General features: G+C 39.1%; 4 protein-coding genes across 4 annotated transcripts; 3 read left to right on the top strand and 1 right to left on the bottom strand.

Annotated features, from left to right (window-relative positions):
- Positions 1-192: 192 nt before the first annotated feature.
- Positions 193-2,554, top strand: LOC137743286 (uncharacterized). Its single transcript, XM_068483154.2, has one exon. It carries the CDS (start codon positions 344-346, stop codon positions 2,252-2,254), a length of 1,911 nt encoding a protein of 636 aa, XP_068339255.2. The 5' UTR covers positions 193-343; the 3' UTR covers positions 2,255-2,554.
- A 3,004-nt stretch (positions 2,555-5,558) lies between these two features.
- LOC137741768 (histidine kinase CKI1-like) lies at positions 5,559-9,208 on the top strand. The gene is made up of 5 exons (XM_068481487.2): positions 5,559-5,612; positions 5,716-5,784; positions 5,886-6,836; positions 7,258-8,658; positions 8,981-9,208. The coding sequence occupies exons 1-5, from the start codon at positions 5,559-5,561 to the stop codon at positions 9,206-9,208; spliced, it is 2,703 nt and encodes a 900-aa protein (XP_068337588.2).
- Positions 9,209-9,714: 506 nt separating this feature from the next.
- LOC137743888 (uncharacterized) lies at positions 9,715-11,109 on the top strand. The gene is made up of 2 exons (XM_068483819.2): positions 9,715-9,838; positions 10,693-11,109. The coding sequence occupies exon 2, from the start codon at positions 10,694-10,696 to the stop codon at positions 10,973-10,975; it is 282 nt and encodes a 93-aa protein (XP_068339920.2). The 5' UTR covers positions 9,715-9,838; position 10,693; the 3' UTR covers positions 10,976-11,109.
- Positions 11,110-11,474: 365 nt separating this feature from the next.
- Positions 11,475-13,265, bottom strand: LOC137743891 (ribosomal RNA small subunit methyltransferase). Its single transcript, XM_068483822.2, has 2 exons — positions 12,800-13,265; positions 11,475-12,431 (listed from the first exon to the last, which is right to left on the bottom strand). Exons 1-2 carry the CDS (start codon positions 13,106-13,108, stop codon positions 11,703-11,705), a joined length of 1,038 nt encoding a protein of 345 aa, XP_068339923.2. The 5' UTR covers positions 13,109-13,265; the 3' UTR covers positions 11,475-11,702.
- Between the last annotated feature and the right edge of the window lie 19 nt (positions 13,266-13,284).

Here is a 13,284-nt window from a genome sequence, read left to right as displayed (position 1 = left end):
TTGACTTTTCACTTATTCAACGATCAAAAGTTAAATCACATTATTGATAACCCGTTGTAAGCTACTCCTTCACCCTCTTAGTGCAAATAATATTCGCACAGTTGCGAATTGTAAGTTGGAGTAAAGGTTAACAATAACGAAATGTAAAATTGGGCCAGGCCCAATATACCAACCAGCGGTTGCTCGCTGCGCTCTGTTAGGTTCAGCCGTTTGCTACTGGCCTGCTGCAACTACAAACCCTGCATCTCCTTCCTCTTTCTTCACACATCTTTGAATCTCGATTCTCGACTGCTGAAATCTCGATCGACCAGAAACTACTAGAAGGTCCGTTCATGGCTGCCCAATGACCCTCTTTCTTAGAAGATCCCCCTCATCCGCCCAAAGCCACCTACTCTACTCTCAACCGCACCCAAGAACACCACTCTCAGATGTCCACCTACGCCGCCGCTTCACCGCCGAGCTATGCTCTTACTATCAGGGACGAGAAAGACGGCACTGCCGCCGAGAGCAAGTCTGCCTTCCTGGTGGTTGCTCTCTGCCCCTGTCTGGTTTGCTTCATTCTTCTCCTCATTGTTATCTCTATCATTCTCATTGTCAAATTCCATTTCTTTTGCCACACCCCACTTCACTCTTTATTCTACAAGAAAAATTGCTAACTACACCCACTACAATCCCCAATTTTACAACTTCAGTGGTTGACATTGAATGTGGTCCTACGCTTAGGGGGTTTTCTAGTGCCACCGCTGGTGGTTCGGATTCGGGTGCTGAAACTGATAGTGAGGACGAGGATAGGAGGGGGAGTGTTCATGTTAGTTCTAGTGCAGACCCGGAAGAGGTCGACAGGGTATGCAAGGTGATCGACGAATTGTTTGCCTTAGATCGAAACATGGAAGCAGTTCTTGATGAATGTGGGATTCAGTTGTCCCATGATTTGGTTGTGGCGGTGTTGAAACGCTTCCAGCATGCTAGAAAACCCGCCTTTCGGTTTTTCTGTTGGGCGGGGCAGAAGCCAGGGTTTTCGCAGGATTCTAGGACTTACAATTCGATGATGAGCATTTTAGGAAAGACCAGGCAGTTTGAGACCATGGTGTCGCTGCTCGAAGAAATGGGAGTGAAAGAGCTTTTGACAATGGAAACATTTGTGATTGCTTTTAAAGCTTTTGCTGCTGCCAAGGAGAGGAAGAAAGCTGTTGGCATTTTTGAATTGATGAAGTACTACAAGTTCAAGGTTGGCATTGATACTATTAATTGCTTGCTTGATACTCTTGGAAGGGCAAAGCTAGGAAAAGAAATGCAATTGCTTTTCGAAAAGTTGAAGGGGAGGTTTACACCAAATTTACAAACTTATACTGTACTGCTAAACGGGTGGTGTAGCTCAAAGAATTTAATGGAAGCAGGGAGGGTGTGGAATGAGATGGTTGACAAGGGATTTAAGCCTGATATTGTTGCGTATAATACAATGCTCGGAGGGTTGTTGAGGGGTCACAAGAGGTCTGATGCTATCAAGTTGTTTGAGGTAATGAAAGCCAAGGGCCCATCTCCCAACGTTAGAAGCTATAGTATTCTGATTCAAGATTTCTGCAAGCAAAAAAAGATGAAAGAAGCGGTTGACTCTTTTTATGAAATGCGAGAATCTGGGTGCCAGCCAGATGTTGTGGTTTACACGTGCTTAATCACAGGGTTTGGAAATCAGAAGAAGATGGAAACAGTTTATGAATTGTTGAAAGAGATGAAGGAAACCGGTTGCACTCCTGATGGGCAGACATACAATGCCTTGATTAAAGTGATGACGAGGCAGCAGCGAATGCCAGATGATGCAGTGCGGATATACAAGAAGATGATTCAAAATGGTGTTGAGCCATCAATACACACTTTTAACATGATCATGAAGTCTTATTTTCAGACGAGAAATTATGATATGGGTTGTGCAGTATGGGATGAGATGATTCAGAAGGGGTTTTGCCCTGATGACAGCTCATATACTGTTCTCATTGGAGGTCTTATAAGTCAGGGAAGATCAGGAGATGCCTGTAAATATCTAGAGGAAATGGTCGAGAAAGGAATGAAACCTCCTCAGCTTGATTTAAATAAGTTTGCAGCCGATTTCTCCAGAGCTGGAAAACCTGATATTCTTGAGGAGTTGGCGCAGAAGATGAAGTTTTCTGGTAAATTGGAAGTCTCCAATGTCTTTGCAAGGTGGGCTGAGATGATGAAGAAAAGGGTAAAGAAAAGAGATCCTATTGAAAATGGTTAACAGTGAATCTTGGGTTACTTTACGAAGATCCATTATACTTGGCCTTAAGGATGGCAAAATGACGAAGGAGGCATCATGGTTTCCAACTGAATCCATTTCCTTCATACCTGCTCCAGTTTTAGCATGCATCAACAATTTGTTGGGCATTGACAAGCCACAATTTCTGTTGTATATTATCATAGTTCGTGCACATCTTTATCATTTGCCTATTTGGTGTTGTAACTGGTTCAGATTTTATGTACTTCAGCTGTACGTATCACTTGATTTTATGCTACTCGTTCCCGGTCAATTATTTCTCCATTATTGTTTCCCAGTGTTGGAGGAGGTTCCAAGTTTGAACAACCCACCGCAATTAATTTGTTAAAGATAAATACAAGTTCATCTCCAATGCACCGAAAATTTTGGAATCAAATGGTATATTTAAGTCTAAATATGAGTCAAAATCCCTCCAATGCACTGGAGACTTAAAATTTAGATACAAGTCTCCGGCCAAATTTGAGCTCATGCCAACAAGAAAATAAGATTTGGGGTAACAAAATTGTCAAAGTCCGAAGTCTTCTCCTCCATTCAAAGGAACAAGAAGCATCAAACTAGAAAACGCATTTGTTACTGATGAGAGACAACTATGTGGTATACAAAGGGAGAATCGATATGTTAACTTTTGTTCCCAGGCTAATTTTTTTATGACTCTTTATTCTTATAAACATATCATATAATATACAGGACAATTTGCATAACTACCATATGAATTTTTAAGGGCGTGCTCATTTATCAAATTTTTTTTGTTCAATTCATTACGGTGCTAAATTGTCACCTCTGTTATGTTATGCCAACTATGCATAAAGTTTAAGAGCGGTTTTGTCTACTTCTATCTAAAAAAACATTAATTAAAATCTTTAAATTTATTTAAACAATTGAAAGAAGGGAAGGGAAGGAAATATACTATAGAAGGCCGAGACAGAGAGAATGAGTGAGGAAAGGAGAGAAAAATGGAGTTGGGGAGGAAGAGGGGTAATTTAAAAGATTGAAACTGAATCCCACCTATTTGAAGAAGGTTTTGTTGGCACCAAAGTCCAAGTCTAGACGGTGATTGAACAAACCTTTTAGTTTAGGTGGCAAAAGCACAAACTCATAATAATTAGGTAATGTTTGTGCAAATTCCCCTAATATATTTTGTATTGGTTGTTAGAACTAGGAAATATATAGTATATAATTAATAGGACATATAATTTTTTAAAAGAAAATAGGAAATATATTTTATATAATAGGAAACATATGAAAAGAATTCCTGCCTTAAACCTTTTATCACAGAACAAATTAATGAGGATTATGTCATGAGGATTTTTTGGCTCACTTTAAGCCAATACTGCAGCGGAATTAAACTATATTCTGGCACACATTAAACTATTTGCTGGTTTTTCAGTTAATCAACAAGTTCTTCTTTTGGTCTTTTTATTAATACCTTGCTAGCAACAGAATTAAGCTGCTTTATACATGGTCTGCATGGAACCTACGTGCTGTTCCAAAACATGAGTCCCCACTGCCCTAATGCCATATGTCGATCGACAGAGATCATATCTTTTTAATAAGTGTTTAATTTCTGTTTTATTGATTTACTGCTAGTCTCATATTTCTGTGTGCTACCTGCATCCAAAACCACGCGACATAAGATAGTTGTAAGTGAAAAAAAGGTACCATATATATGAAACCCCAATTCTGCAAGAACCCTAGATGGGAATTTTTGGGCGTGGTGAATGCAAGAAGCTAAAAAAGGAAGTGCGAGAATGATGCCCTTGAGTATTTAATACCCAAAATCTACTTCAAGATACTGAATTATACAAAAATCTTTATCAAAGAAGCAGGAGTAGTACTCAGATATCATCATATCAGAAGATAATATTGTTTTGCCCTAACTCCAAGAAGAAGATGAACAAAACTGAGTGACTGCATATTGTCTTCCATCATCCTTCTGCGGCTCACATATATGTATTCTTCTACTTCATCAGGTCTCTCTCACACATTAATTTCGTCTTTCTTGCTTTTCTGCATATCATATAAACTCTCTCTCTCTCTCTCTCTCTCTCTCTCTCTCTCTCTTTCTCACACACACACACACACACACACACAGCTTTTCTCTAATTTTACAAAATTCATTCATTGATTTTATGAATAAAGCATCCCCTTTTGATGGATTGTTTGTTTGTTTGTGGTTTTTTCAAATTTTTAGACGAACTTCTGTTTGATTTCAAAGAATTTATGGGTGTAGCATTATGTCCCAATGAATGCACTAGATAATGCATATGATCATGATCTATATATGAGGTATGTTATCTTTTAGATTTCAGTATTGATCACGTTTCCTCTAGTTCAAGCAAAATAAGGAATGAAAGAAAAACTAACAAAAAAAGATGTTTCGTCAGTTAGATTTGAGATGCGTAGGTCTTGCAGAATCTCACCGACAGACCAAAGAAACTCAAACAATGATATGGCAATTTATTGTACTCAATGGTCAAAACCTAGAAAATCATCATCAATTTTGTTGTTGTTATTAATTTGTTAATCCTCTTACATTAAAGTTGCATGTTTTTTTCATTTTTTATTGTTATTTATGTATGTTCGTACTAAATTTTTAATTTATTTTCATGTATTGTAACTGGTTAATCTAATTCTCATTTCTTTGCACTTTGAACTTTCGTGCCAAATGAATGTATGGAACGTCTGCCACATGTATGCATAAAATCTGCATTTCGCGTGTCGCAGTTGTTATTCAAAATATAATGTAAAATAATATCTAGTTGTTAATGAGTGATATGTGATTTAAACTTTTGATTATATTTAATAGCATAACAAAACATTAATAAATAAATGAGCTTTTATTCTCTAATTTTGTGTATTTTTTTTTCAAGAATTCTCTAATTTTGTTATGTCTTTTAAGAGGAGTCCGTTTTTGCTCACTCTCTTCTACATTGTGAGGTTTGTTAAAAAAACTAACCTATGGTAGTATGGTTAGTTTTACATTCACTAATTTTTTTTAAAGAGTTCTAACGTACATTATTTGTTTTATGTTACATTAAACTAATTCACGGGACTCCTTTTTTTATACAACAATATACTTCCATTGTTTGTTTATTGAACTCAAAATTCTCGATATTCAAACATAAGGTCTCTCAGGTATATATAAGTCAAAAGCATATCACTAAATTCCCTTTAAATATTGGTGAAGTATGTCAAAATCTAGTTTTTGACTTTTTTTATGGCAACTTGGATGATACAGTTCTTTGTACTTAAGGACCAAGAAGAACCGATGAAACTCCACTCATTGAAAGTGCTTGTGAGGCATGTTTTCTTTGTCTTGCAGGTAATTCTTTCTTCTCATTATTCTACATTAATTTCGAGCTTAATTTCACTGTTATCACTTCATTGCAAGTATACGTTATTTTAACTAGTAAAACTCAATGCAGGCAACTTGCGTGCTGGTGCTTGCTTGCTTATTGGTCGGCATCATCAAGCATATCGAGCATAATGCACAGGTGAGCTTAATTAAACTAACTTTCAAAACTCAATTATTCATTAATGGATTTATTAAATGTCTACATGATTTAAAACCTGTAAACCTTTCATTGAGTTTCAGGCTTATAATGTTCTACCGACTTCCCCTCAAATTAGGTTGATCAGTCTTGTTCTCAAGGACTGCAAGGTGGCATTCATCCTCCTCATTGTAATGATTGGTATTATGGGCTTCTTCGTTTTCAGTTATATTTTCGTAATGCATAGTTCGGGAAGACGAGAGATGCATTTGTGTAATACATTGATCAAGCAAATGGAGGCCACCCAACAAGCAGAGAGAAAGAGCATGAATAAGAGCCTTGCATTTGCTACTGCAAGCCATGACATTCGTGCTGCTCTAGCCGGAATCACAGGTTTGATTGACATATCTAAAGAAGAAGTTTCCCCAGGTTCCGAGTTAGAGACAAATTTAAGGCAGATGGAAACTTGTGCAAGAGATCTCTTTGGTATATTGAACTCTATTCTTGATACGAGTAAGATTGAAGCTGGGAAAATCCAACTTGAAGAAGAGGAATTCGATGTGGCGCAACTTGTTGAAGATGTAGTTGACTTGTATCATCCTGTGGGTTTGAAAAAAGGCATAGATGTGGTGTTGGATCCTCACGATGGCTCTCTAATTAAGTTTCCGTGTGCGGTAGGCGACAGGGGAAGACTTAAGCAGATATTATGTAACTTAGTAAGCAATGCCGTCAAATTTACCTCGGAGGGACATGTCACAGTCCGTGCTTGGGTCGAAAAACCCAGCTTTAAGAACTCAATAGCTGCTTCTGGCAAGGGCAATGGTGTTGCAAGACAATTGTTGTACTTGTTTAACCACAACAACAAAGCACAAGCAGACATGGGAACAATGAAGCATGACCCAAATGCCTTGGAATTTGTTTTCGAGGTGGATGATACAGGGAAGGGAATTCCAAAGGAAAAGCAAAAATCAGTGTTTGAAAACTATGTCCAAGTTAAAGAAACGGCTCTTGGAGAAGGAGGCACTGGCTTAGGACTTGGCATTGTTCAATCTCTGGTAAGCAATCAAAATTGCATCAATTTTATGTTTATATTTTCCCACGCACTAATATCTTTGTTTGGCAGAATCATGGGTAAGACTAGGATGGTTGAGTTGAAGTCGAGGCTTGTATGTATTATTTGCAACAAAAGAAATTTCGACTTTTTTTTTTTTTGGCTGCATATTACTTTGGTTTGTGGAAACTTCGACTGCAATTTAGTTTGTTTTGTGCTGGATCTTAAATGACTAAATATAGCTTCTGCACTGGGTTTCTTTGGTTGATGTCGTACATGGTGGAGATTGCTGAGTAATAAATAATGTACTTATCTAGTTTTTGAAGTATATTTATGTTATTATATTACTTGCGCATTAGAATTATGATTTCTCGGGAACATGCCATTTTAGTTTATGCATGTTGATAATTTTTGAAATGCTGCAGGTACGTTTGATGCATGGAGAAATAGGAATTGTGGACAAGGAGATGGGCGAAAGAGGCACATGTTTTAGGTTTAGTGTTCTATTAACTTTACGTGCGAATGTCTCGAAGGATAGCACGAAAGAAGTGGACATTGAAATGGGATTTGGCCCAGGTGATTTGGGGATACTAGTCACTCACACTCCGAGTACTCCCGGATTGAGCATTCACACGCCAAGCCCCAGGTTGAACATTCGAACCCCATGTAGTACTCCTAAGGTTGATGGATCAGGATCATCTGTCGTCTTGTTGATTAAGAATGAAGAACGTCGCAGAATTTCCCAAAAATTCATGGAAAACCTTGGGATAAAAGTATTTGTGGCAGAACAATGGGAACAACTTTCTCAAACTCTAGAGAAAGCAACTAAACACAAGGGGGGTTACCATTCTCGTCATCATAGCTCTTCAAGAATATCTGAGGTGGGTTTGCAGGACTGCTTGAGCAAATCCACGTCATGCAACTCTAGCAACAGAGTAAACGAGGTGCCTTTGATCAGCGCAATGGACGGGAGTGGAACTGAAAACAACAGCAGCAGCAACAACATGCTCCCTCTTTCTCTCTTTAAAAAGACGAGCCTTCGAGGTGCAACGGGGTTTGTGTTAGTAGTGGTTGATGCCACAGCTGGACCCTTTTCAGAACTATGTAAGATTGTGACTGAATTCAAAACGGATCATCACCAGAATAGTACTAGGAATTGTAATTGGTGCAGGGTTGTATGGTTAGCAAGTCATAGCATCAATTTGAATGATCGTAATATGTTTGATCCAGAGGATGTAATCAAACACAAGGCGCTTCATGGTAGCCGCCTATATGAAGTGGTGAGACTTCTTCCGGAGTTTGGGGGTGCATTACCTAAGAGAAGGACCACAATTCAGCAGCTTCCACACCAGGTTGGAAAAGCGTCTAGAGCTCCTGCTAGTTCCTCAATATCACATCAACATCGGTCATATAATTATCAGTTCGATCATTCAACTGATGATGAAATTGAAGTATCGCAAGACCATAATAATATTGGTGGTAGTTCAGGTAATGAGACACCTGGCAAGAAAATATTTTCACCAACGCTGACTCACCAATATCTGTCTCATGTTGGCTCCTCCACATCAAGAAACTCACAGATTCTAGTTCCTCCTAGAGATCAAACACAAGAACATGTCAGCGATCCGAACAGGCCCTTGATTGGAAAGAAATTTTTGGTTGCTGATGACATAGAATTGAACCGCAAGCTAGCTCAAATTAATTTGACAAGGCTGGGTGCAACTGTGAAGCTTTGTGGAAATGGAAGAGAAGCTCTTGATCTCGTTCGTGGTGCTCTAGCGAATCAAGGGAAACACGGATTCGATTATATACTAATGGATTGTGAGGTAACTATTTCACTTCTCATGGTTGATCAGTAATTAGATATTTAATAATCCGATCGTTTAATAATTAATGCTTTAATTACTGCTATGCACCTCGCTAGTCGAGGTTAAAAAGACTCCGTTCTCTTTTACTCTTATTTTTTCCGACATTAATTGTGTTGAATAAATCGAAAGAGAGTAAAGGGTACAAGTATAAGAGTGCATAAGCAGGAAAAATGTGTGCTGAAATAGTTTCCGATTCGTTTAATTTAATTCCCTATTGCCTTTTGTTCTGGACCAAAACTCATGAAGTTGATGTGCTTTTTGGTTGGTGATGAGACTGCAGATGCCGGAAATGGATGGGTTCGAAGCAACAAGGCAAATAAGGAGAGAAGAGAAGCCTTATAATCTTCACATTCCCATCATTGCATTGACTGGTCACGCATCGGGAGAGGAAAGAAGCCGGAGGATGGAAGCTGGCATGGACGATCATTTGAGCAAACCGTTTCAAAGGGAACAACTGCTTGAAAAAACGAGACGCATTGATAGAAACAAATTAAAAGAAAAATGTTAGAGACAATAGAGAGGAGTACGATGGTATATGAGCTCGCCGTTTTTAAGTGTGAGCGTCCGATGTGATGCAAACAATATGTTGGAATGGAAAACCAAATAACTATGTATGATGAAGCATTTGGTTAATATAAAGTTTGGTTTTTATAGACAAATTTTCCCTTTTCTTCTGCTATCATCCTCTTCCTCTTCTTCTTGTGCTAGAAATAAGCCAAAATTTGGAGTTCTGCTATCATCGAAGGTTGTCTTCCATAAGAGTTAAACATTGAGTAGTCAATATTCTGTTGGCTTCCGGGTTCCTCTTTCTTGTGGCATAGCATTCTTTCAAGGAAATCGAAAGGATTGTTCGTTAGGAAATTTTTTTTATTGTGACGGAAACACGAATGATGCACCAACTCGTGTGTCAATCACACTGAAAAATCTCTTGTGCGTTAGCGGTATTTTTACGTCTTCATGGGTAGTAAGGGTATTTACGTAAAATAAAATACTAATATTTTTGAAACAGTTAAAGGGAATTTGTGGCAGTCGAGTCAGTGGCGGAATTTGACAATTAGGGCTCGCAGTGGGAGAGATTAGCAGCATACCTTCCAAAAGCTTCACACTTGACTTCCGGTCGCCGTCTATCTATTTTCAGGTAACGAGTTTGGAATCTCAAATTACAAAGTCTCTCTCTGCCATATTATTTGTGCATGTATATTTATATGAGCTCATATTGCATTCAGTGGAATACCCGCGCAAAACCCAATAGCCGCGGATCTGAAATTCGTCTGCAAATGTCAAATTTTCCAAATCCATGGAGTTATACTGTCTTATGAATTTCGTTAGAGCAGAGCAGTCAATTGTTGTGAAATTTTTCCTGTAACGTCTTCACTTCTAGTGCTAGCTTGGTTTTTAACTTGTGAGCTCTGAGAAAAGGGCAAGAATTCGAATGTGATTTTACGTTTTTCAGTAGGGAAATTGGTTGGGGATATGGATATGGTCTAGAACAATGGAAGATTTGGGGAAGCGTTCGATTAGTCCGTAATCAGTATGTTAATCTTATAGTTTGTTTAGTTTTCCCTTTGGAACTCCACCACAATACCGCAAGCAAAGCATCACTATCAAGTTGTAATTGTGCAAGGCAGAATCATTCCACTGTTGCTGTTTGAATTTATCCTCGTATAGTCGTATTGCTATCTGTCTTCATTCATGTAGCGCAAGATGCCTGCAATTGTAACAGTTTACAGCTACTAGTTGAAGCGTAGTAAGAACCATAAGTGAACCTCTTGTCATCTGGTTTGTCAACAAGGTTTTCAGAACCTTTTTTCTCGTGCATGTTTCGTGTCTTTTTCAGAACACAACCATCATCTTTCGTGAAGTAATTAACCATCTGTAGAGAAACTTCTGATACAGGACAGTGAGAGAAATTGTTCAGTCAATGCCTTTCTACTGTCATTGGTTATAACTTTAACGCTAACTATTTCCTTGTTGGGATCAATCATTCTGCAGTATGATGGACGCTCAAATTCAAGAAGCAGTCCCTTGTAGGCCTAGTATTAAGGTGGACTTTCAGCTCGGTTCAGAAACATATTCTGTCAAGGAGCACAAGGGCATCCTTTCTGAGCAACTTGTTTCTGTGAAAGAAGAAAGCATGAGGATATTGAAGGACTTCATCACCAGACACAATGTTCCTAATGACGTCCCTGATGAACTTGTTGAAAACTCTTCGGAAGACGATGGTGAAATCCTTGAGAAGCCTCCTCCAAAGTCAAAGAAGACAAAGTTTACTTGATTACCTCTGTATTTTTGGGTTTAAACCTCAAAACACTTTGTGATTGAGGTGCACCTTTTGCTGTCTTAGATAGACCGTTTTGAACTAGATTTAGCAATAGCTACCTTTGTAGCATTCAAGTGCTTATGTTTTGACATGCATTGTGTAGTATGGTATAGGATTCTCTATCAACTTAGTCGACGCAGCTACTTTTTTTCGTTGCATAAGAGGAGGAACCTTATAATCTTCACATTCGAATCATTGCATTAACGGGTCATTCACCGTACGAAGAAAGAAGCCGGAGGATGGAGGCAGGCATGTTCGACCATTTGAGCAAACCGTTCAACATGACACAATTGCTTGAAATAGTGAGACACATCGATAGTAGACAAAAATTAAAAGAGAAATGTTAGAGGGATCGTATTTTTTTGGTTGGAAATTCTGATAAGGAACTTGAAATCTCATTAAAAGAGAAATGTTAGAGGGATAGTAGACGCACGAAGATAAGTTTTGTGATGGATTCTGTATTATTTCGTAAAATCGATTAAAAACCGTGAAATCTCATTACAGCATTGTCTCAATTGAGATTCATTATCCACATACATTGGAAAGGAAAATTTCAAAAGCATCCGACACATAATCTCAAACTAAACCAACTGACACGAGGGAGACTTGACGCAACCTAACAAAACTGGGATGGGTAAAATGTATAATAATCTTGCAAGAAATATATCCTTGAATCCTAAGATCAGGAGAAGTGTATACCATCCTTGTTGAACTGGGAAAGTAGGTCTAAAAATTGCTGTAATTTGAGCTTGGAGGACCTTTCGCCTTCAAAACCAGACTTCTTCAACACGTCCAGAACCTTTTTCTTGAATTCGGCCACCTCCCCTTCCGCATTACCATCCTCCACCTCCATCTCCGTTCCATCATCGACTCCATCATCATCCATCTCCATGTCCTCATCCATAAACTCCATTACATCATTAGTATCCTCTTCCTGGGCTGTTGCAGGATTAAGCGCCTGCAGGGTCTTGTAGTTCTTCTCGAGCAAATTGATGACACTTTTCTGCCTAAAAATTGAGCCAAGGGTTTTGTTCTTCCTATTGAAACAGATCCGCAAAAACCCATCCCACTCCTTTTGGTTCACTAGTAAAGCCGGTTTCCTGGGCTCAATTCGCACCACAGAAGAATCCACCTTAGGCGGAGGGCGAAAATTGTTCCTTCCAACTTTGAGGAGGTGGGAGACCCGTGACAATAGTTGGGTGTTGACGGTAAGACGACAGTAGAGCTTGTCACCGGGTTGGGCAACCAGTCTCATTGCAAATTCCCTCTGAAACATTATAATGGCACATCGGAATGCCGGTTGGTGATTCAATAGCTTGAAGGTCAAGGGAGATGAAATTTGATAAGGGATGTTTGCTACACATATATCAAAATAGGGAAGCTCAGTCTTCAGCACATCTCCTTGAATCACCTGTGTGCACAACAGCAAACAGACCCCTATTTTTATTCGATTCGAAATCCCTAAAATACATCAACATTTTACCGTATCACCATACAACATAATTTCTTAAATTAAGCACAACAGAATTTGAGATATTCTTCTTGGCAAATACAATTAAACCCTCTTTCTAAATTATCATTTGAGAACAGAAATTGATGCAAATCCCCAAAAACACATCACAACCAACACATCAACCACAACAGAATTTTAAAACTTTATCGATTCATATTCATTCAAACACTAATTGCAACTACCCAATATTGGATTTTCAAATTAGAAACAAAAATGCTCGGTAAATGAAACTTCTTTCGGGAAAAAAAGAAAAAAAGAAGCGGTACCTGCAAGCGGTTGGAGTGAGGGGTGCCCTGGAAGCGGCGCTGCAGCTCGAGGACCATGCGGGCGTCAATCTCGACGGCGATGACCCTCTTACCAGCTTCTAGAAGCTTCTTTGTGAGATTACCAGTACCGGGACCGATCTCGAGGATGACATCGGTGGATTTGATGCCAGACTTCTGGACGATGGAGTCGACGAGCAAGGGGTTCTTGAGGATGTGCTGTCCCTTGGACTTGTGGAATGATATGCCTCCTTGGTAGGGCGTGTGCCCCGCTGGCCTCGCCTTCTCTTTCTTCACTTTGCCTCCCGCCATTGATGCCAATTGCCAACCCCAAACACTCGCAGAGTTTCAGAGAAGGGTTTAGGGTTTTGTTCGGTGGGAATTGGAACGGGATAAGAAACAGGGCCACCTATAAGGGCAATAGTGGGAGTGTAATGTTTTCGCGGAAATTTTAGTTTTAGACGCGGATACTTTGTACATTATGGTTT

The sequence above is a fragment of the Pyrus communis genome, chromosome 11 (assembly GCF_041283825.1).
Source record: "Pyrus communis isolate YQ-2024b chromosome 11, ASM4128382v1, whole genome shotgun sequence".
Lineage (NCBI taxonomy): Eukaryota > Viridiplantae > Streptophyta > Magnoliopsida > Rosales > Rosaceae > Pyrus > Pyrus communis.
The sequence above is the reverse complement of the archived record's forward strand: the minus strand, read 5'-3'. Positions and strand labels throughout refer to the sequence as shown.

Bases quoted from the DNA above. Each gene is read 5' to 3' on its own strand.
- LOC137743286 (XM_068483154.2), top strand. From the start codon at position 344: ATGACCCTCTTTCTTAGAAGATCCCCCTCATCCGCCCAAAGCCACCTA.
- LOC137741768 (XM_068481487.2), top strand. From the start codon at position 5,559: ATGAAACTCCACTCATTGAAAGTGCTTGTGAGGCATGTTTTCTTTGTC. The intron at 6,837-7,257 runs GTAAGCAATCAA...GAAATGCTGCAG, and splicing joins TTGGCATTGTTCAATCTCTG to GTACGTTTGATGCATGGAGA. The intron at 8,659-8,980 runs GTAACTATTTCA...ATGAGACTGCAG, and splicing joins ATATACTAATGGATTGTGAG to ATGCCGGAAATGGATGGGTT.
- LOC137743891 (XM_068483822.2), bottom strand. From the start codon at position 13,108: ATGGCGGGAGGCAAAGTGAAGAAAGAGAAGGCGAGGCCAGCGGGGCAC. The intron at 12,432-12,799 runs GTACCGCTTCTT...TTGTGCACACAG, and splicing joins CTCACTCCAACCGCTTGCAG to GTGATTCAAGGAGATGTGCT.
- LOC137743888 (XM_068483819.2), top strand. From the start codon at position 10,694: ATGATGGACGCTCAAATTCAAGAAGCAGTCCCTTGTAGGCCTAGTATT.